General features: G+C 40.9%; 1 protein-coding gene across 2 annotated transcripts; it reads right to left on the bottom strand.

Annotated features, from left to right (window-relative positions):
- Window positions 1–4,641: 4,641 nt before the first annotated feature.
- On the bottom strand, window positions 4,642–19,779 carry pdp1 (pyruvate dehydrogenase phosphatase catalytic subunit 1). Of its 2 annotated transcripts, none has more exons than XM_033641271.2 (9): window positions 19,684–19,779; window positions 16,487–16,751; window positions 15,861–16,028; window positions 14,673–14,884; window positions 14,285–14,366; window positions 10,606–10,700; window positions 10,348–10,516; window positions 10,041–10,259; window positions 4,642–7,215 (listed from the first exon to the last, which is right to left on the bottom strand). In XM_033641271.2, exons 2-9 carry the CDS (start codon window positions 16,736–16,738, stop codon window positions 6,835–6,837), a joined length of 1,578 nt encoding a protein of 525 aa, XP_033497162.1. In that variant the 5' UTR covers window positions 16,739–16,751; window positions 19,684–19,779; the 3' UTR covers window positions 4,642–6,834. The 2 variants fall into 2 exon arrangements, with proteins under 2 accessions (XP_033497162.1, XP_033497163.1); XM_033641272.2 differs by lacking the exon at window positions 19,684–19,779 and adding an exon at window positions 19,485–19,597.
- Between the last annotated feature and the right edge of the window lie 691 nt (window positions 19,780–20,470).

The following is a 20,470-nucleotide window of genomic DNA, read 5'->3' as shown; positions in this document are numbered from 1 at the left end:
CGTATTTGAAGAGCATTTTATTCTGCTTTACAACAGACAAAGACAATAATGCAAACATAACACAATGACCTCAAGAGCTTAGCATCTGGCTTGGATCCAGAACACATTAGTACAATGCACATAGTACATACTGTACACAGCACACAGCACACTCCAAGAGATTATTTACACAGTTACATAAATATGTTGCGGAAGTAAAAATGTGAAACTATTATATCATGTATATATAAGTAACCGCTCGGTCCTGTGGTCATTAGTGATGCAACGTCTGGAGGGAAAGAAGGAAAACTCCATGTTAACACTTTATAACTGGTAAATTGTTAGTTAATTAAACTTTGGTTAATAGTATTTTATTGTTAACAATCAATGTTGCAAGGATCTGTACACAATTCCTGCAAGCTGAAAACATCCCAGTTCTTGCATGGCCAGCATACTCACCGGACATGTCACCCATTGAGCATGTTTGGGATGCTCTGGATCGGCGTATACGACAGCGTGTTCCAGTTCCTGCCAATATCCAGCAACTTCGCACAGCCATTGAAGAGGAGTGGACCAACATTCTACAGGCCACAATCAACAACCTGATCAACTCTATGCGAAGGAGATGTGTTGCACTGCGTGAGGCAAATGGTGGTCACACCAGATACTGACTGGTTTTCTGACCCCCCCCCCCCCCCCCCCCAAGAACCCCCAATAACCCCCAATAACCCCCAATAAAGCAAAACTACACATTTCAGAGTGGCCTTTTATTGTGGCCAGCCTAAGGCACACCTGTGCAATAATCATACTGTCTAATCAGCATCTTGATATGCCACACCTGTGAGGTGGGATGGATTATCTCGGCAAAGGAGAAGTGCTCACTAACACAGATTTAGACAGATTTGTGAACAATATTTGAGGGAAATGGTCTTTTGTGTGTATAGAAAATGTTTTAGATCTTTGAGTTCAGCTCATGAAAAATGGGAGCAAAAACAAAAGTGTTGCATTTATATTTTTGTTCAGTGTATTTCATTTTAACAGTTTATCATTTACAACACTTTATTAACTATGTTAAGTATTGGTTAATGGTTAATAATTGGTTTGTAAACTGTCTATTAACATTATTGTATGGCTATTATAAAGTTATAACTGATAATTTTTAATACCTTGTTAAATGTTTAATAAAAACTATGCAGTGCATTTCTACAAAATGCAACTTTATGGCCACCCAAATAATGTTTACAGATGTTTATAAACCAAAAAATAACCATTAACAAACACTTAATATAGTTAATAAAATGTTATAATTGTGTGCAACAGTAAAAAGTTAAAATACCATTAATTATAGCATTACTGATATATATATATTTTAATATTTTAATTTCATTGTTTGTTAACAGTAAAATAACTTAAGCTTAAGTAACTAGCATTTACCCTTTATAAATGGTGGTTATTGTAAAGTGTTATCAAATAAATGTATAACTTTGAAAAATATATTCTGGAAATTAATGTCTTACCTTTATAATCCATTTTTTCTCAATTTTTTATGCAGACTTTTATTTATTTTATTATGATATTTGAAAGTCTTTATTTATCTTTTAAAAAATATGTTTTATTCGGTAGTAGCTAAACCGCCCTTTTCCTTGACCCAGCAGTAAACTTCAAATTGGAACATCAAACATCAATCTCATTTATTACCAACATTTTGTAGATTTATGAGTGTTTCTACTTCAAAGAGACCATCTCTGTTCTTTGTAAAATGATCAACAGATAAACTCTGCTTTTAAAATTTAACCAAAAGTGGTTTTAAATGCCAGTTATTTTATTCTGTGTGGATAAAAACAATGTTGTCATATCATTTTCCACAGCACAGCCTGACCAGCTGTGACTGCCCCCAGTGGTGGATCACTTTAAATAAATTAGGTGTTGAGCTCTACTCTGTTTAAACACATCAGACAGTCATTTTATGTGGGATGATTTTATTACACATCCTGCGTCTTAATCCCACGGAAAAGTCTAAGCATATAAACAAATTCCATAAGCGAATGTCATTCAGGCTGCTGTTATGAACTAGATCTGGAAAAACATCCGTGCTGCAGCGGAAATGAGGCAAACAGCTAACCAAAATGTTGTGTTTATTTCCAGTAACTCACTGAATGTCACCTATAAACCAAACACAGCAAGTGTCCAGTCATCACGATGACGATCAAAAAGAGATGTTGGCTTAAAGTAAAGTTTCCTGTGACCATTTGTGGCACAACAGGAAACATGTATAAAAGTTTTATTTGCAAATGAAGACAGGACGTTATTAATACAGTCTGCAATATTCACCGTGTGCTGTTATCTGGAGCCATGTGAGGATAGTTTTGATCAGTTACATAGATCCTTCATAATGAGACAGTTTTAAGTTTCATTTTTACTTTTTAAAAACAGATTTACAATGTTCTTAAAACATAAAAAAAATCATAATATAATACTTTGAACTTTGTGGGTGATGCCTGAAAGTAATTCATGTTTTAAAAGAACTTCAAAATCAACTTGGCTGTTGTATTAGTGATGAAGATACTGTTTGAAAGAGGTTATACTTTAATGGAAAACCAGACAATTTATATTCCCAGCAGATTGTTTTTTATCCACAGTTAGGTGAATAGACAAAACAGTATATTTAATCCTTACTTTTCTTTACATTTACACCCTATAAGTAAGTTGTTAGTAGATATATCATACAGCTGATGTCAATGTTTTCATCATAGTCAAACCTCCTCTATGAGACACTGTCCTGTCTAATACTGCAGCGCCATCTAGTGGCAGGTGACTGTGTCTGTGTTGCCCGTGGTGTCACTGTCAGTGGTGTGGAGAGTAAAAGTAGCAATACCACAGTGAAGAAAAAAAAAACTCCATTACAAATAAAAGTCATGCATTGAGAATGTTATTGGGTTTAAAGTACGTAAGTATCACCAGGATCATGTGCTTTAAGTAGTAAAAGTAGAAGTAATCAGTGCAGAAAATTCTAATTAAAATTGGCTCCATCTTTACCAGCTGTTTACACGTTAATGCATAAATAATTATAATCCAGTAACATAACATACATTTCATTCTTGGCAAGTCTGCTTAATGAGTACTTTAATTTATTGTAACTTTTAGTACATTTTGATGCTAACAATTTTACAATTTTACTTAGGTAAAGTTTTGAATGCAGGTATTTTACATGTAGCAGTCTTTTAATACTGTAGTACTGCTATTTTTTACTGAAATGAAAGACCTGAGTGCTTCTTCTTCCACTGCCCTTTAGAGTGTTACAATGTTATATCATTAGATAGTCAATACCAAAGCATCAATGTGTAAGCAGCACTATACAGTTGTCATTTTTACATTTTTTATTGTGGAATGTAAATAATTATAATTTCATTATGGATCATGCCAATTGTCTCCGTGATAATTTCCTCACTTGTTTGGTTTGTAAAACGTCAGAAACTGGAGAGAAACGCCTGTCACATTTCACACTTTGCACATAATTATTTACTTGACTGTAATTTAAAGGGACACTTCACCCCATAGTCAAAAATCTGCAATTTATCAGTCTGGATTGCTTTGGTGTCAGTTGCCTTCCCTCCAATATAATGGAACTAGATGGCACTCAGCTTGTGGTGCTCAACGCGCCAAAAAATACATTTAAAAAAACTCAACAGCTATGACTCTTTACAGAAATCATGACCCGGTTACTCAAGATAATCCACAGACCTTGTTGAGAGCAGTTTCATGTAGGAGCTATTTTCAGTCTACCAAACTACACCCACCAACTGTATCACTGCTCAGAAGGAAACATGCATCTAATGCTAGCTCACCTCGCACCACTGAGCTAGCTAACGTTAGAGCTCAGCTGAGGAGGATGCAATTATTGTTTATCATCTCACACTGTCATGGGCACGAACCCCTCGTCCATGAGCAGATGCACGCTTCCTTCTGCGCAGTGATACAGTTGGTGGGTGTAGGTCGGTCGAAGGAAAATAGTTCCTTCATGAAACTGCTCACAACAAGGTCTGTGGATTATCTTGAGTAACACGGTCATGATTCCTGGAAAGAGACATTGCTGTTGAGTTTTTTTTAAATGCATTTTTTGACACTTAGAGCACCCCAAGCTTAGTGCCATCTAGCTCCATTATATTTAAGAGAAGGCAGACATCTCCACGGCTGATATCTCTAACACTTGACAGCTCACACCAAAACAATCAAGGCTGATAAATAGCACTACAGGTAAAGGAAAAATATGTGCTCTTAATTTTGGGGTGAACTGTCCCTTTAAGACAAAAAAGTAGGAAATTGTCACACTTAAGAAGCTTAAACTTTGCAAGAAACATTTCTTTAAAAAAATACCAACAATCAAAAGTCACTGATTATTTGTTTCCCATCTGACTGACAGTACAGTGAGTTAATGTACTGTTTGTTATAATTCACCACTGATAACAGGTCACTGACACACGTAACACTGAACTCACTGAGTGCTGACATATGACTCACCAGCTGACGCCACAGCTGCAGCCTTACGCACACTGACCTTCCAGTGGGTCGAGGTTAGGGGGTCATTGTGTTAAGGGATGTTACAACATGTCCACCGCTGCCTGCCTGCCTGTGTCAACCAAAACACACGACAACAGTACCACGTGGTGTATATCAGTGTTTTATTAAACCATTCCATATACAAAACCCACATAAGTTACAATTTATACATAAAACTGTAGATAAAGACGTGTAACATGCTGCAAAAGCTGAATAAATAATATTTAATATTCAAACAGCTCCTTTTTACATTCTGCTCTTAAATACACATATACACACACAGATACAACCCCGTCATTAGTGTTTAACTGGAGAGTATCAGGAGAATGGGCTGCTTCTGCTTTCACCATGGCTGTCATGAGTAATAAAACCCCAAACTGTAACCAACTGTTAAGTGCTAATGACCCATCAGAAAAAAATAATGTAAGGCAAGAGAAACTCTACACACACACACGTCCCTTTAAATCCACAAAAAACGTGGGAAAAGAACAACAAACTTTCATTTTACTCAATGTGTCTGCGGAGAGCTCAAAGTCAGCACCGAAACCTGATAGTTACTGTGTCACCTGAAACCCAGAGTGCTGGAGTAAACGTCACAGGCTGACGTGTAAATGCAGAACAAAACGAGTATGTTTGGACACTGCTAAGAATATATCATACAATGACTTATACGAAGACGTAAAAACGAACAGATGCAACAGTGCTGTGTTGTAACAGATGGAGGAGCAGCCTGGAAGGTGAGAGAGAGTGTGCCTGGGATGCAAACAACAAAACCAGACTGCACAGGAAGAGCGTTGGGCTTATAATGGCAGAGGCCAGTTAGAGTCCATATGAGAGATCCCTTTTACACCTCGCATTACAATGTGTCTTGTCTCCAGATTGTGCCCAGCTATGATTTAACTTGATTACATTGAAATCTGGTGTTAATATGTGTCTTAAGTGTCCACATCTAGACCTGATCGCTCTGTCGGGCTCAAACAACTGAACCAAGTCCAAACAGGCCCCTCCCCCGTCTGTCAACTACTATTAGCATAAGAATTTTAAAAATATTTTTATTTTAAAAATTAAAAAACTAACTAAAATGACACAGGGCTCACATCATATTTTCTGCGGTTTTCGTAGCCAATACTGGTGTAAAAATAAAACAATTATTTAAAAAAAAATCTTTGCTATGGAGCCAGTCAGGAAGAGTTAGAAGGTAACAGCGAGGTCAACAAGGGTCAAACAGGCCTAATGATTGTAAAGACCAACAGGAGGGATACAATACAGATGAGCGAGACAACTCAGGGGTGTTATAGTGCATGTTCGCTTAATGTTAGATGCGTATGTGGACACAGACAGAGCCTTCTGTCTGTTCTGCGTTCACTTCGTCTGTATTTTTGCATGTTTTCTGAAAGCTGACAGATTCGGACAAAACAGAGCCGTACCACCAGAGATCATGGGGGCAGTGTAGCATAGTTCGAATGAGACTTTTTAAAAATGGCAGAACCAAACAGATTGATTCTACAGTGAAAAGAATTCTCCAGCCACGTGTCATAATATGGCCATGTAAATCACTGCCGTCTACAATGCTGCCGCGTTAAAAGGTACATTATTATACAACCTCTTTGTTGTCATGACCCTTTGATTCTCCCTTCTAGCGCCATCTAGTGGATGTATCTATGTCAACATAAAGGACACATGGACGTATGTGGCAGCACCTGTCACGTTTGAAATGAACGCAGCTATTTTTGAACACAAAGGGAAAATAAATGAGCCTTTAGCGTCAGATGAGACAGAGACCACTGTGACCCGATCACCCAAAATGCATTTTAATGCCAGGTGTAAAGGGGGTCAGAGGGAGGAGGTCGAGTCAGTGCTGCATCAGTCACGGCCTCTTTACTTGTAAAATCCCAACCTTCACCCTCTTTGGAATCTCTGTAATTTCAACCCCGGCGTCGAGTCTTTGCAGACGAGGAGGTTGAATATTTTGGCACAAAAATCAGTTTGTAACAGCATTTTGTCAGCCACGCAGAGAGGTGAGTATGAAACGGTTACCAGAGGATATTTGCAGCATGTTGTAAAAGAGACTCCGATCCAACGAAGATCTTTGGACTTCATGAGGAACTTGATCTTCTCGTGACTGCATACAAACATACAAATCCTGTACATAAATAGAGTTAAAATGATTCATTCCGACCGCTGGACAGATATTTTCTCAATATGGCCTTTTTGTCCACAGAGTGTGCTCGTATGTATATCTAAGGTTACGCAGTTACTGAAGTGTGCGTACGCTTCAGTGGATGGCTTTTATGCAGCTCAGGACTGCTCGTCCTGTCTCTGTGCTCCGATCACATGGGGGTTGAACTGACAGATGATAATGGTGATGTCATCGCGGTACATGCGAGCCAGCTCCTCGGGCAGCGAGAGCATTTTCGACAGCCTCTCGTGGTCGACCGTGCCAAATTCGTTGTTCCCCACTGCGTGGCGCATCAGGTGGGTCGCTGAGTTCTGATCCTCGAAAGCTGAAGACACGCGGGCCTTTCTCTCTTCGAGCAGCCCCTGCATCTGTCCCAGGGTGACTTTGTAGCCTCCGACTTTGAGGGGCTGACGCTGGTGCACCCCTGTTAAATACTCCCCCACGATACGAACCACCTCCTGTCTGTGGAGGGTCTCCCAGAGGCCGTCAGAGCCAATCACCTGCAGGGACAGACAGAGAGAAGTCTGACTCACAATTGATTGTAACAGATTAGCCATGTCACTCACATTATGCCAAGAGTGACATCATTAAATGAGCTTCATTACAAAACACTCCATGTCCACTTTAAGAAATACTGCCACTGGAAATTCTTTCTTCACAAACAGTCTTTGTCTGCAAAGGTCATACAGCCCTTAATTCACACTAACCAGAGAGATAATAAAGTATGCCAAACAACATGCAATCATGAGCCTAGAAGCTGGATAGCGCCTGTGAAAAAGACACGTTTTACCGTAAAAAAAAAAATCAAAAAAGGGTGTTTACAGTTGCAATCAAAATTATTCAACCCCCATTGCATATTAGGCTTACTGGCAAAATGTACAATTTTTCAGCTGTTTGCAATAAACAAAGTAGACAAGAACAGTTGAAATAGTTTAATAAAACTAATACTACCATGGGTTTTATCCAAATTCAACACAAAATGCTACTTTTAATCACTCCTGCAGTCTCAAAATTATTCAACCCCCTGTCTCAAGCACACCTGATGCAACTAATCAGAATTATTCAACCCCCTGTTTCAAGCACACCTGGTGCAACTAATCAAGGGCTTCATTAGTTCAGGTGTGCTTGAGACAGAACACATAAATACCTGGACTGGCTAGGGGTTTGTTGAGAGTGACGTTTGATTGCATGTTAGAAATATGGCTAAGTCAAAAGAATTGTCCAAAAAATTCAGAGAAGAAATCATTGCCTTGCACAAACACTAGGAAAAGGATACAAAAAGATAGCAAAAGCTCTGAATGTTCCTAGAGATACAGTTTGTAGCATAGTTCGCAAGTTCAAAGTTAAAGGAACAGTGGCTACACTACCTGGACGTGGCAGAAAGAGGAAACTATCAGCGGCTGCCACCAGATTCCTGAGGAGGCAAGTGGTCAAAACCCCTCGAGTGACTGCAAAACACCTGCAGCAAGACTTGGTGGCAGCAGGCACTGAGGTTTCAGTTTGTACAATAAGGCGCATACTAAACACCGAAGGGCTCCATGCCCGGACTCCAAGACGTACACCACTACTGACCCAAAAGCACAAGAAAAGTCGGCTCCAATATGCTCAAAACCATATAAATAAGCCACAGAAGTTTTGGAATTCTGTTCTATGGAGCGATGAAACAAAACTGGAACTCTTCGGGCCTATGGAACAGCAGTATGTCTGGAGGAAGAAGAATGAAGCATATGCTGAAAAGAACACCCTGCCTACAGTGAAGCATGGTGGTGGCTCAGTGATGCTCTGGGGCTGCTTTGCTGCCTCTGGCACTGGAAACCTGCAGCGTGTGGAGGGCACGATGGATTCAGTCAAGTATCAGGAAATCTTAGGTAAAAACGTTGTGCCGTCTGTGAGGAAGCTGAAGCTTGGGTGTCATTGGACCTTCCAACAGGATAATGATCCCAAGCATACCTCAAGAGTCCACCAAGGATTGGTTTCAGAAGAAGAAATGGAAGATTCTAGAGTGGCCGTCACAGTCGCCTGACTTGAACCCCATAGAAAATCTCTAGTGGGATTTGAAGAAGGCGGTTGCAAAACACACACCCAAGAATATTACTGAACTGGAGGCCATTGCCCATGAGGAATGGGCTAAGATTCCTCAGGAACGCTGTCTGAAGCTGGTGTCTGGCTATGCATCACGTTTGCAGCAGGTCACAACAGCAAAAGGGTGCTCTACTAAGTACTGAAGATGCTTGTCATGAAGGGGTTGAATAATTTTGAGACTGCAGTAGTCATTAAAAGTAGCATTTTGTGTTGAATTTGGATCAAAACCCTTGTAATATTAGTTTCATTGAACTACTTAAACAGTTCTTGTGTAATTTGTTTATTGCAAACAGCTGAGAAATTGTATATTTTGCCAATAAGCCTAATATGCAATGGGGGTTGAATAAATTTGATTGCAACTGTATTTTTATTTTTCAATTTATTTTTCAATTTTTTTATATATATATATTTCTAACCAAATTTAAGACTGATTTTTGGACAAATAATCTTATTCAACCACTGCCAGTAAATAGAAACTTAAGTAGTTTGTGTGGTCCTGTGCAGAGGTAGGTTTTATGTAGGAAAATGGTTATTAGAGTGAGTTAGGTTAATCTTCATTTTGCCAACAAGTGCAAGTATAAGGAAAAAAGACAGCATTATGTTCAGTGGTAGGTTTAAAGACTTGTAACATCATAAATGTGGACTTTCACACAAAAGAGCTTGACTCATTTGACAAAAAGAAATAAAAAGGTGGCTAAACTAAATAAGATAAAAATGTCTGTTACAATAAGGCTTCACATGACTGTAAAGCCTGATATTTTTAACACTGAATTTAAGACATTTAAGACTTTTTAAGGACCTGCGGAAACCCTGAGGTATGGGGGAAAGTATGTATTTTTGATTTGAGGGGGAACTGTCCCTTTATTGTTTCCCATCTAAAAGAGAGATGCCAGATCCATAATGTCTCCTAATATCATTCTAGCATTTAGGAGAGGGCAGAGACCTCCCAGCCTGATTCCAGACCTCCAAATTGTCGGCCGTATTTCGATTAATTCAGCGATTTATGGCTGTTCATACCCCTCTGGGAAACAGTCGTCCACTCCAAACTTTAAAAGAGATTCAAGCAGCTGCACAGGTTGTTGAAAGATGATTTACAGAAATTGCAACTTCTAATGATGGATATATTTTTTTAAATTTGTGAAAAAAGCTGAAACAAAATGGTCATTAATTTCTCCTTTTTGGAAATGATGTTAAGCATCGCTGTATTATGGAAAAAGTATGGAGAGGATTTGTTTGCTCTCACCATGAAGCGATCCTGCGGCCGCAGTTTGTGGTACGTGATCTCCGGCTCGGCGGTCAGGTAGGGGGGTGTGTGGTAGTTCGGAGGGATGAACTTGGTGTGCTCATTTTCATGGAGCTGATCGGGTCCAGACTCCAACACACACTTCTGCAGTTCAATACTCCACTTAAACTTCACATCCCCAAATGCACGGAACGGCATGAGGAGGCCGAGCAAGCGTTCCTGATTAAGAAAACATTAGAAAGAGAGGAAGAGGTTTTAATAAACGCTGAAACAATGACCAAAGTGAGCAAATCAGCAGGTGTATTACCTGTCTGATAACTGTCTTCCTCTCTGATGGAGGGTGTTCACTTCGTATCCGAGCCACCTCATCCTCATTCTGGGCACTGTGGTCATTAGAGAGTGTGAGCGCGCTGAATGAACCATCCTCCTCCTGCACTCCCAATACCGCCCGAGCGTCTCCTGCATTGGCTATATACCTTTAGAAACAGAGAGGAGAAGAATCAAGGCTGAGACGTGTTATTGACACACTGACAGGAACGTGTGTGCATGTATTTATCCTCCTTACAGGTCTGATCCATCGATGTGAGCCACGCATGCTGTTGCTCCAGAAAAGGCCACTCTCAGGACCCAGTAGTGCAGGAAGGCATTCGGGTCTCCAACCTGTGTGGCAGTATGACAGTGTGAGCTTCCAGACAGGATGTGGCGCATGGTTTAAATTACATGTAGAGGCAGTGACACCTGAGCTCCTCTTTAATCCATAAAAGTTTAAATTTGGATGCTCTTCTTATTATTTGGCACAGCTGCCACATGGCAGAGGTGATATTCAATATGCATCTTAATGCATGCGACTGCACTGACATCCTGCGCTCAGAACAAATTTAATGACTTGCAATTTGACTCAGACATGAGTATCAATTACTTGGGGCTGTTCCCAAACCACCCCCTACACCCTCTGCCTTCTCACTGCTACTCCACTTTCGTGTGCACGTGGAGGGTCCGCCACATTAAGTGTCCCCCCCAAACCAATTAGCAGGGAGCTGAAGTGGGTTATGTAACCCTCCAACCAGTGAGCCTGCATTGATGCCGACTTTGTAACCATGTGCAACGTTGCGTTGCATTTGAAACTAAGATGTTCTGTACAAGTGAAAGTTTTGTGTGACAACCTGTACAAATGGCAACTTCCCAAACTAAGATAGACATTTAATACTGTCATACAGACGTGAACAACTTGGAGCAGGGAGTCCTGTTAGCTGAAACAGAGATGAAGCAGGGACCCCGTCCTACATAAAACTGAGTTGCATATTAACTAGGCAGGTGGAGGTTGTCAGGCAGAGGGCCATATTAGCCTCAGGCTGCAGTCTTGACCTGTATTTGCTCTTCAGGTAGGTGAGGGAGGAAACTCCACTTCTACAAAAATTTTTTTTTGCAAAGGCAAAATATATTGGATTTATGTCATAAATAAGTAAAAATGATTAAACTATAATTAAGTGACCCCCCCTGCAATAACTCTGAGGACCCCCAGTTGAAGATCCTAAATACAGTGTAACCTCCAAGTCTTGATTCTTGGAGGTTACACTGTATTTAGGATCAAATATACTTTTATCATCTACTCTAGAAAATGGCAGACGTGTTCATTTGATTGTAAAGTGTTTTATATTTACAGGGACTGTTGCAAAAACCAAGCAGCTTATAAACAGAGTAGAAAATGAGAAGTGTTTCCAAAAAAAGAAGGGAAGTGATACCTTTAGAAATTGCTATATATATATATATATATATATATATATATATATATATATATATATATATATATATATATATATATATATATATATATATATATATATATATATATATAATATATATATAGTACAGGCCAAAAGTTTGGACACACCTTCTCATTCAATGCGTTTTCTTTATTTTCATGACTATTTACATTGTAGATTCTCACTGAAGGCATCAAAACTATGAATGAACACATGTGGAGTTATGTACTTAACAAAAAAAGGTGAAATAACTGAAAACATGTTTTATATTCTAGTTTCTTCAAAATAGCCACCCTTTGCTCTGATTACTGCTTTGCACACTCTTGGCATTCTCTCGATGAGCTTCAAGAGGTAGTCACCTGAAATGGTTTTCCAACAGTCTTGAAGGAGTTCCCAGAGGTGTTTAGCACTTGTTGGCCCCTTTGCCTTCACTCTGCGGTCCAGCTCACCCCAAACCATCTCGATTGGGTTCAGGTCCGGTGACTGTGGAGGCCAGGTCATCTGCCGCAGCACTCCATCACTCTCCTTCTTGGTCAAATAGCCCTTACACAGCCTGGAGGTGTGTTTGGGGTCATTGTCCTGTTGAAAAATAAATGATCATCCAACTAAACGCAAACCGGATGGGATGGCATGTCGCTGCAGGATGCTGTGGTAGCCATGCTGGTTCAGTGTGCCTTCAATTTTGAATAAATCCCCAACAGTGTCACCAGCAAAACACCCCCACACCATCACACCTCCTCCTCCATGCTTCACAGTGGGAACCAGGCATGTGGAATCCATCCGTTCACCTTTTCTGCGTCTCACAAAGACACGGCGGTTGGAACCAAAGATCTCAAATCTGGACTCATCAGACCAAAGCACAGATTTCCACTGGTCTAATGTCCATTCCTTGTGTTTCTTGGCCCAAACAAATCTCTTCTGCTTGTTGCCTCTCCTTAGCAGTGGTTTCCTAGCAGCTATTTGACCATGAAGGCCTGATTGGCGCAGTCTCCTCTTAACAGTTGTTCTAGAGATGGGTCTGCTGCTAGAACTCTGTGTGGCATTCATCTGGTCTCTGATCTGAGCTGCTGTTAACTTGCCATTTCTGAGGCTGGTGACTCGGATGAACTTATCCTCAGAAGCAGAGGTGACTCTTGGTCTTCCTTTCCTGGGTCGGTCCTCATGTGTGCCAGTTTCGTTGTAGCGCTTGATGGTTTTTGCAACTCCACTTGGGGACACATTTAAAGTTTTTGCAATTTTCCGGACTGACTGACCTTCATTTCTTAAAGTAATGATGGCCACTCGTTTTTCTTTAGTTAGCTGATTGGTTCTTGCCATAATATGAATTTTAACAGTTGTCCAATAGGGCTGTCGGCTGTGTATTAACCTGACTTCTGCACAACACAACTGATGGTCCCAACCCCATTGATAAAGCAAGAAATTCCACTAATTAACCCTGATAAGGCACACCTGTGAAGTGGAAACCATTTCAGGTGACTACCTCTTGAAGCTCATGGAGAGAATGCCAAGAGTGTGCAAAGCAGCAATCAGAGCAAAGGGTGGCTATTTTGAAGAAACTAGAATATAAAACATGTTTTCAGTTATTTCACCTTTTTTTGTTAAGTACATAACTCCACATGTGTTCATTCATAGTTTTGATGCCTTCAGTGAGAATCTACAATGTAAATAGTCATGAAAATAAAGAAAACGCATTGAATGAGAAGGTGTGTCCAAACTTTTCATTTCCAAAACATATGTGCCAATTTCTTAATTGCATTTAATACATTTAGTAGAGCCTAGACCAAGAACGCCCCTAATTAAGAGGCAAACTCCCTCCCCTCCCAGGGGACCACCATCAGACCTCATTATGGAAGTAATATGTATGATAGTTAATGATGATAATGAGAGACAAATATTAGGTTGATCCTGTTTGAATAGTGCCATTAATTACACCTGTGATATTTATCAATTTAAAAGATAATTTAGAAAGTCAAGACTGTTTTCTTTTTACCTAGCTACACTCACCAACCTTATCACCACGCAGAAGGAAGTGTGCATTTACTGCTAGCTCACCTAGCACCACTGAGCTAGCTAACATTACAGGAGGGTGATGCTATTAATGTTTCCATCTCACGCTGTCACAAGCACGAGCCTCTCATCCACGAGTAGATGCATGCTTCTGTCTGCGTGGTCAAACGGTTGGTGGGTGTAGTTAGGTAGAAGGAAAATAGTTCCTACATGAAGCTGCTCACAACAAGGTCTGTGGATTATCTTGTAACTGGGTCATGATTTCTGGAAAGAGACATTGCTGTTGAGTTTTCCAAATGTATTTACTGGCGCTTTGAGCACCCCAAGCTTAGTGCCATCTAGCTCCATTATATATGTATTATACCAAAACTAACCAAAACAATCTAGACTGATAAAAAGCACTACAGGTAGGAAAAAATATATATTTTTGATTTTTGGGTGAACTGTCCTTTTAAGACAGCAGACAGTTCCTACCTGAGCCTCCAGAGAAATGTCATTGTCCAGCCTCTTGAAGGCATTCAGCAGTGCCTCGCGGGTGTCTGGGACTTCGCCTGGGCTGAACACATTGAGAGAGAGCAGTTGTGTGTGAAGCACAGAGAGAAAGAGGAAGCCACAGGTCAAGGACAGATAGCAACAACAGCAGCACTATTGGCAAAACAACAGATGGGCCTGTGTTGGTGTGGGCGTGTTGCTACAAGGTACAGATGAAACCTGCTTCAAAAGTTAGTAAAAGCCAAAAAACTTGTCAAGTGAAGGCAGCCCCAGCTGTCAATAACATGGTAGCCTCAATGGAGTTTAGGAAGAAGCCTGCATTTTTGCCACGGTGCTGTTGTGTATACTTAGCCGTGAATCGTCTGCTGACCTGGTGAGATCTATTAACTCCTGCCAGTATGTTCGGAGGCTGTTGAAGTAGAGAGTCTGAGCCTCCCTGCTGAAGTAGTCGTTGGGGTGTTTGTGCCACTGCAGGATGGGACTGAGGGCCCTGCCGGACTCCACCGCTGCCTCCAGCTCACACAGTGTGTTGTGGGGCAGCAGAGACACTGCTATGTAGTAGAATAACCTCTCACTCAGCGCCTGCCAGAGAGGAGGAGAGACGGGAAAATACTGTCAGTGCAACAGTGTATAGAAATGAAAATACATATAAAGTTATCTTGTAAATAGATCTTTAAATATGCGACTTCTAACATCTCAGCATCAAAAGTTTAAATTGTTCCAATTACTGGACAAGCTTTAATAACCATATAGTAGAAACGTGTATGTAGAAAGTGTAAATATTCCTGTTCCTCCAACCAGCCTGTTTATAATGCTTACAAAATTAATGTTTAGTGCTTCAGGCTTTTCTAAGCATGCGCCATGTTTCAAAATGTTGCAGAATAAAGCCCTATTCATACACAGCTAGCACTACCTGGGAACCTTATGTGATTTCTCTTCACCGCCCCCTATCTGTGTTTCACGTGGCACATTCCCGGTCATGATGCACACAGTACAGTGTTTACCTCGTTTTTTTTTTCCTTTTGAAAATGTGGGTTAAACAAACAGGACCGGCTCTGCAACACTGTCACGTCATCCCTTTCATCATCTTTCAAAATTCTGATCTTGTGATGATTTCAGTTACCTCTTTTTGCAATGCATGATCATGCTGTCATGAGATGAGCCTCCTGCACCCAAAATGATGTCAAAACTTTCATTTCTAATTGCCAACGCAGCTTCCATAGTTCTCACAAAGGGAAGAGGCTGAAATTGCGGGGAAAATAAAAAAATCTAAATACGACCCAAAATCACTGAGATGCCAGTTTGTGCAGGACTAATATTATCACATGACCTCTGTGTCTGTGGTTATTTTAGGTGGAATTCTTACTTGACAAATTACGGATATGGCAGGTTCATGTGGGATTAACATCACAGACAACCTCTGCAGTTATTACAAATTAATAGAGGTCCCCAAGTAAAACAAGTCCTTTGTTATGTATCATGAGTAGAGAGTGGATATGAGGACCGTAGCAGATACTTTAATCACACTTAAACAATGCACGTATGGAGTCAACTTTACCTGTGCACAGGCGCAGCCAGCATGGCCATCAAACACACCCAGCAGCATTCCTCGTGTCTGCAGGCATGTGGCTGCACTTCGACGGTCTTCTATAGGAGCATTAGCTGGCAGCTGATTACTCTCAAAACCCATCACTGCTGACACGTTCTTCCCATCGAACTCCGGCACCTGGGACCGCAACACATAAAAATCCTAAGATGAAAACTTAAATGTAGAGATGGCCGGGCATGTTGTTTATGTTTGCATTAGAGCTGCAACGATTATTTGGCTACTAGATTGTTGACTACTAAATTCATCGCCAACTATTTTCATAATAAATTAATTAGATACATATTTTTTTTAAAAGGAAAAATTCAAATTCCTTTGATTCCTGCTCCTTAAATGTGAATATTTTTTGTTTTTTTACTCCTCTATGACAGTAAAATGAAGATCTGTGGGCTGTGGAAGAAACAAGTTATTTGAGGGCGTCGTCTTGGACTCTAAGGAACGCAGATAATTTTTCACCATTTTCTTACATTTTATAGTCCAAACAACTAATCCATTAATCAAGAAAATAATTGACGGATTAATCAACACCAAAAATACTTATTTGCAGCGTTAGTTGCCTGAATGACACACACACACACCTTGAAGCTGTACTCGTTGGCTTTCAGAATCGAGTTGACCTGCGGGGGTGTGAGGATGTAACTGCGGAGCACTGAGGTTGCCCGGTAACTTCTTGAGTGCTGGTGGCTCTGCCATATGTGAGAAGGCCGTCTTGAGGCAGGTCGGTGAGTGATGGGTCCTAACTGGGACTGGTGTTGTTGGCATGGTAACAGACTGGAGGCCAAAACCTTGGAACGGGGCAAACCCCTGAGCAGCTGAGATGTCACAGGCATGGCTGAAGGTGCACTGCAAGTAGACACAGACAATACACCACTGATGTAAACAAACATTATTTATGTTTACTAATTATTTATTGAAGCATGTAATTTCTTTGCTTGGTCCTCGTGTGAGTTGGTGTGCACGGGGCCACACAAAGTGCCAGTGTGAATCTTCTGCCCATGTATTGATCTCTGACATATCACGACTGTTGCTTGCTGTTTGTTTCTGCCTGTGAATTTGTGTACAAACCGGGTAGATTGCAAAACTGACTTGCCCTTCCGGGATAAATAAAGCTGTCTGAACTCAACTGAACAGAACAGAACGTAACAGCTGGACTTTTATGAGATGCATTCATCTACAAAGAACAGAGTGGCCTCTCCATGTGCCATTGAGCAAACATTGTGAAACACAGATTATGCAGTGACAGGTTGACAGTAGCAGGGAATGCAGGTGAGGCTTTGGTGTCTAAATAACCCCACCGACTAACCACACATAAATATTTGAATAAGAACATTTGATTTTTTTCAGGCCAATATTTTCCACTTTGCTCCATCTGCGTTGGCCACAGTTCACATATTATGCCCGTGAGCAATTCACATAAAATCAAATCATCAGTTTAAACAGTTGCTGATTAACTGCCCAGTGTACTGGAGAACATTACAGGAACCTAAACTTCTGTAAACTTCCATCTCAATTCTCTGCTACCTGGATAGTTACTGAGTCTTGCCATCTCATAAGAGCGTTGGTCCTACAATAAACTTGTTCTGTTCACATGTGTTACTGGAGTTTCGACCTCTTTAGACTCATTTCTCTTCTCCACGAAAGCAGGTACCAGATACCCTCACTCTGGTTATTGAGCCTAACATTAGACTAAACTTATCATTCCCATGTGGTGAAATACAGCCATCTAACTGGAAATTCAATAGTAAGGAAAAAAGATCCATCATACAAAATTTGCGTAAATATCATTGGCAGCTATGGAAACCGTATTTGAACTATTTTTACCGGTAAAACTTGTTTTCCTGCATTTGGCAGGTCAGTCTTGAAGTGAACTTTAGCATGCAAACCAACAATATACACATATAAGACTGTCCAGAATAAGATTTTTTGGGGCTCTGGAGCTATGGTGGTACTCAACAGCGAATATTCAAAGCTTTTGGCCATGGGGTGGGGTGGTAAACACGACTCAGAGATGACTTAGCCACACATTTCCTCCCTTCTCAGATGGATGACAAAGCGCCGCAACTTTTTTCAAGAGGCTTGGTGTGTTTTTAATCCCAAGGGGCTTGACTGAACAAGGTCCTATTTATGCACTTTTTGTGACAATAATAACTTGTGACACTTTCTCACTATGAATAAATTACAGACTTACATAAATGCACATAATAATAGGCTCTGAATCATAGACAATGTCTGACAAAGGCCTGTGAAAAAAACAAACTAATATCCGAATCCCAAAGTTGAAAACCGAAAATCTAACCAACGAACAAAAATCCAAATAGTTGAATATTTGGGTCCAGCTCTAATAAATGCATACTCTCAGTTGCTACGATATTAGGTACACATTGCTAAATGAATGTAATCTAATGCAATAAAACCTACCGTCCTGACGGTTGTAAGGTTCAGTGTTAGCTAAAACTTTATCAGAGAGGTTCAACACTGTAATCGTGGCGGTGCTGTTGACTTGTAATGTGTTATACTGACAGGTGTTATTTTGTCGACCCCATTACATCAATGAGGTAATCAGTTCAACAGCACCACAAACTGCATCCTCCAAAATGACCATGCAGTTAAACCAGCTCCTCGCTATACCAGTTTTATAATAACCTTCATGAAGCTAGGGCTTGATGCAGGGCTTTTATATACAAACTACATACATTTTTAGCTAGGTGTACCTAATAAAATGGCAAGTGAGTCTATTTATTTTGCACCTGGCAAAATTAATCTGATTAATCTGTTTATCTTGAATGCACAACCTACTCTAACATCCTGCTCAGTGTGAAAGTGTAACACCTATTGTTTGTAACTTTGTGGGGTGCTGACATGCCATGCAGCCTCACACAGAGACATTTATAGTCTTGTGCAAAATACAGCTGAGCACAGTTCACTGTTTTGTCCTGAAAGTCTCAAAAAACGAGTATTAGGAGTCAGAGCATGCACTGGTGTCTGTCTGGCTTGGGTTGCAAGTTTGCTCTCCTCTCCAACTCCAGCTCAGCATTGCTAAAATTAGCTCTGGCAAGAATCTCAGCCCTGACATTTAAGTCTTGAGAAATGTCCTGTCTGGTCATGACCCACTGAACCAGATCCAAGCTACGTGTCTCCATATATAATCTGTTCTCATTGCATAATTTAAGTGCATCTGCAGCTCCTTGGAGTCAGTGGTGTTCTGGGTGAAGATGCAGCAGCCCAGGTGATGACAGCTCAGGTGAAAATCTCTGCTGCTTAAACGTTTTAGTGCAAATGTCCTCCAGGTTGACCCCGCTGTGTTGGAGTAAGCTGGGCAGTGAAAAATCCTCCGCAAAGTGTATATTATGAGTCAGTCAGACCGCGGAGGGCCCGTCCCAGCTCTGAGCTCTGCAAATAAAGTTGCCATGTTTGTTGACATCACTAGCCTCCCCTAGCTGGTAGCAAAGCGGGACTACAGAACCGTAAGCTAGCCTCAGAGCTGTTAGCCGACCCTGCGACACAGAAGACCAGTCTCAACGCTAAGCTAGGCGAACAAACCGTGCCACGATAATGACATTAACAGAAAGTATTTACGTTAGCTCGACGTGCGTCAGTCAGCCGAGGAGAGCAGCCAAATTTAAGCTAATGGTAGCTAGTGGTGTTTGGGTTACACCCACCAACTGTCGCTCAAACTGGGTAATGTCCGCTCACATAACACCAGGAGGGACCAGCACACAGCCCGCTAACACGTAACAGCCGAAAAGTGCGTGTGCGGAGCTAAATTCAGACTCACCTTAACCGAGGGATGTGGAGAAGTTACTGAAGTTCATGACTTAACACCGACCCCTCAGCTCTCTATCATCCTGGGGCGCCGCACCGCAGAGTGAGCGCTGATTGGCTGAGCTATGACAGACGCGCTGACGTCACGGCAAGCCCTCACGCACGGGTAGAGCCTTTGAAAATGGGAGCGATGAGTTGCAGCTTTTATTAACCCACAAGCGGATATTTTAAGCAATTAAGGCGAATGTTAATGTGACTATATTCAACAATTAATTATGAAATACATAATTCCAAAAGCTCTCTCTGTAATCTGTGTCTAAAGGGCAGGATAGATTTAGAAACAGCACTGGGCAGAGACACAAGCTATTACCTCATGTGAACCTGTAAATCATGCATGCGGTTCTATTTGTGTCCTGATGTACCGTGCAGTGTTCAGCACACCCTGGAATGACATATGAGAATTTAACCAACAGAACTCACTCTATTCAAAAAAGGGGGATTTGCTAAAACACGTTCCATGGCAGTCAGCAACTGATCTAGTCTCATAAGGATGTTTTAATTTATGAGTCTTACTATATTGCATTAAAGGAGTAAAGTGTAGGATTTAGTTGCAGATTGCAACCAGCTGAAACTTGTCAGGATTTCTTCAGTGTTCAGGACAGAAGTGTCAAACTCAATTTAGTTCACAGGCCTCATACAGTCCCATTTGATCGCAGGTGGGCAAGAGCAGTAAAACCATTGCCGAATATCCTGTCAGTAACAGACACCTCTGACATTTTCCCTTTTTTTGTTTAAAGAAG

This window comes from Epinephelus lanceolatus, chromosome 10, assembly GCF_041903045.1.
Source record: "Epinephelus lanceolatus isolate andai-2023 chromosome 10, ASM4190304v1, whole genome shotgun sequence".
Lineage (NCBI taxonomy): Eukaryota > Metazoa > Chordata > Actinopteri > Perciformes > Serranidae > Epinephelus > Epinephelus lanceolatus.
The sequence above is the reverse complement of the archived record's forward strand: the minus strand, read 5'-3'. Positions and strand labels throughout refer to the sequence as shown.

Coding starts and splice junctions, on each gene's coding strand:
- pdp1 (XM_033641271.2), bottom strand. CDS start 16,738: ATGCCTGTGACATCTCAGCTGCTCAGGGGTTTGCCCCGTTCCAAGGTT. Junction 10,517..10,605: donor CACATCGATGGATCAGACCT/GTAAGGAGGATA, acceptor CTGTTTCTAAAG/GTATATAGCCAATGCAGGAG. Junction 7,216..10,040: donor GGCCGCAGGATCGCTTCATG/GTGAGAGCAAAC, acceptor CTGTCCCTGCAG/GTGATTGGCTCTGACGGCCT.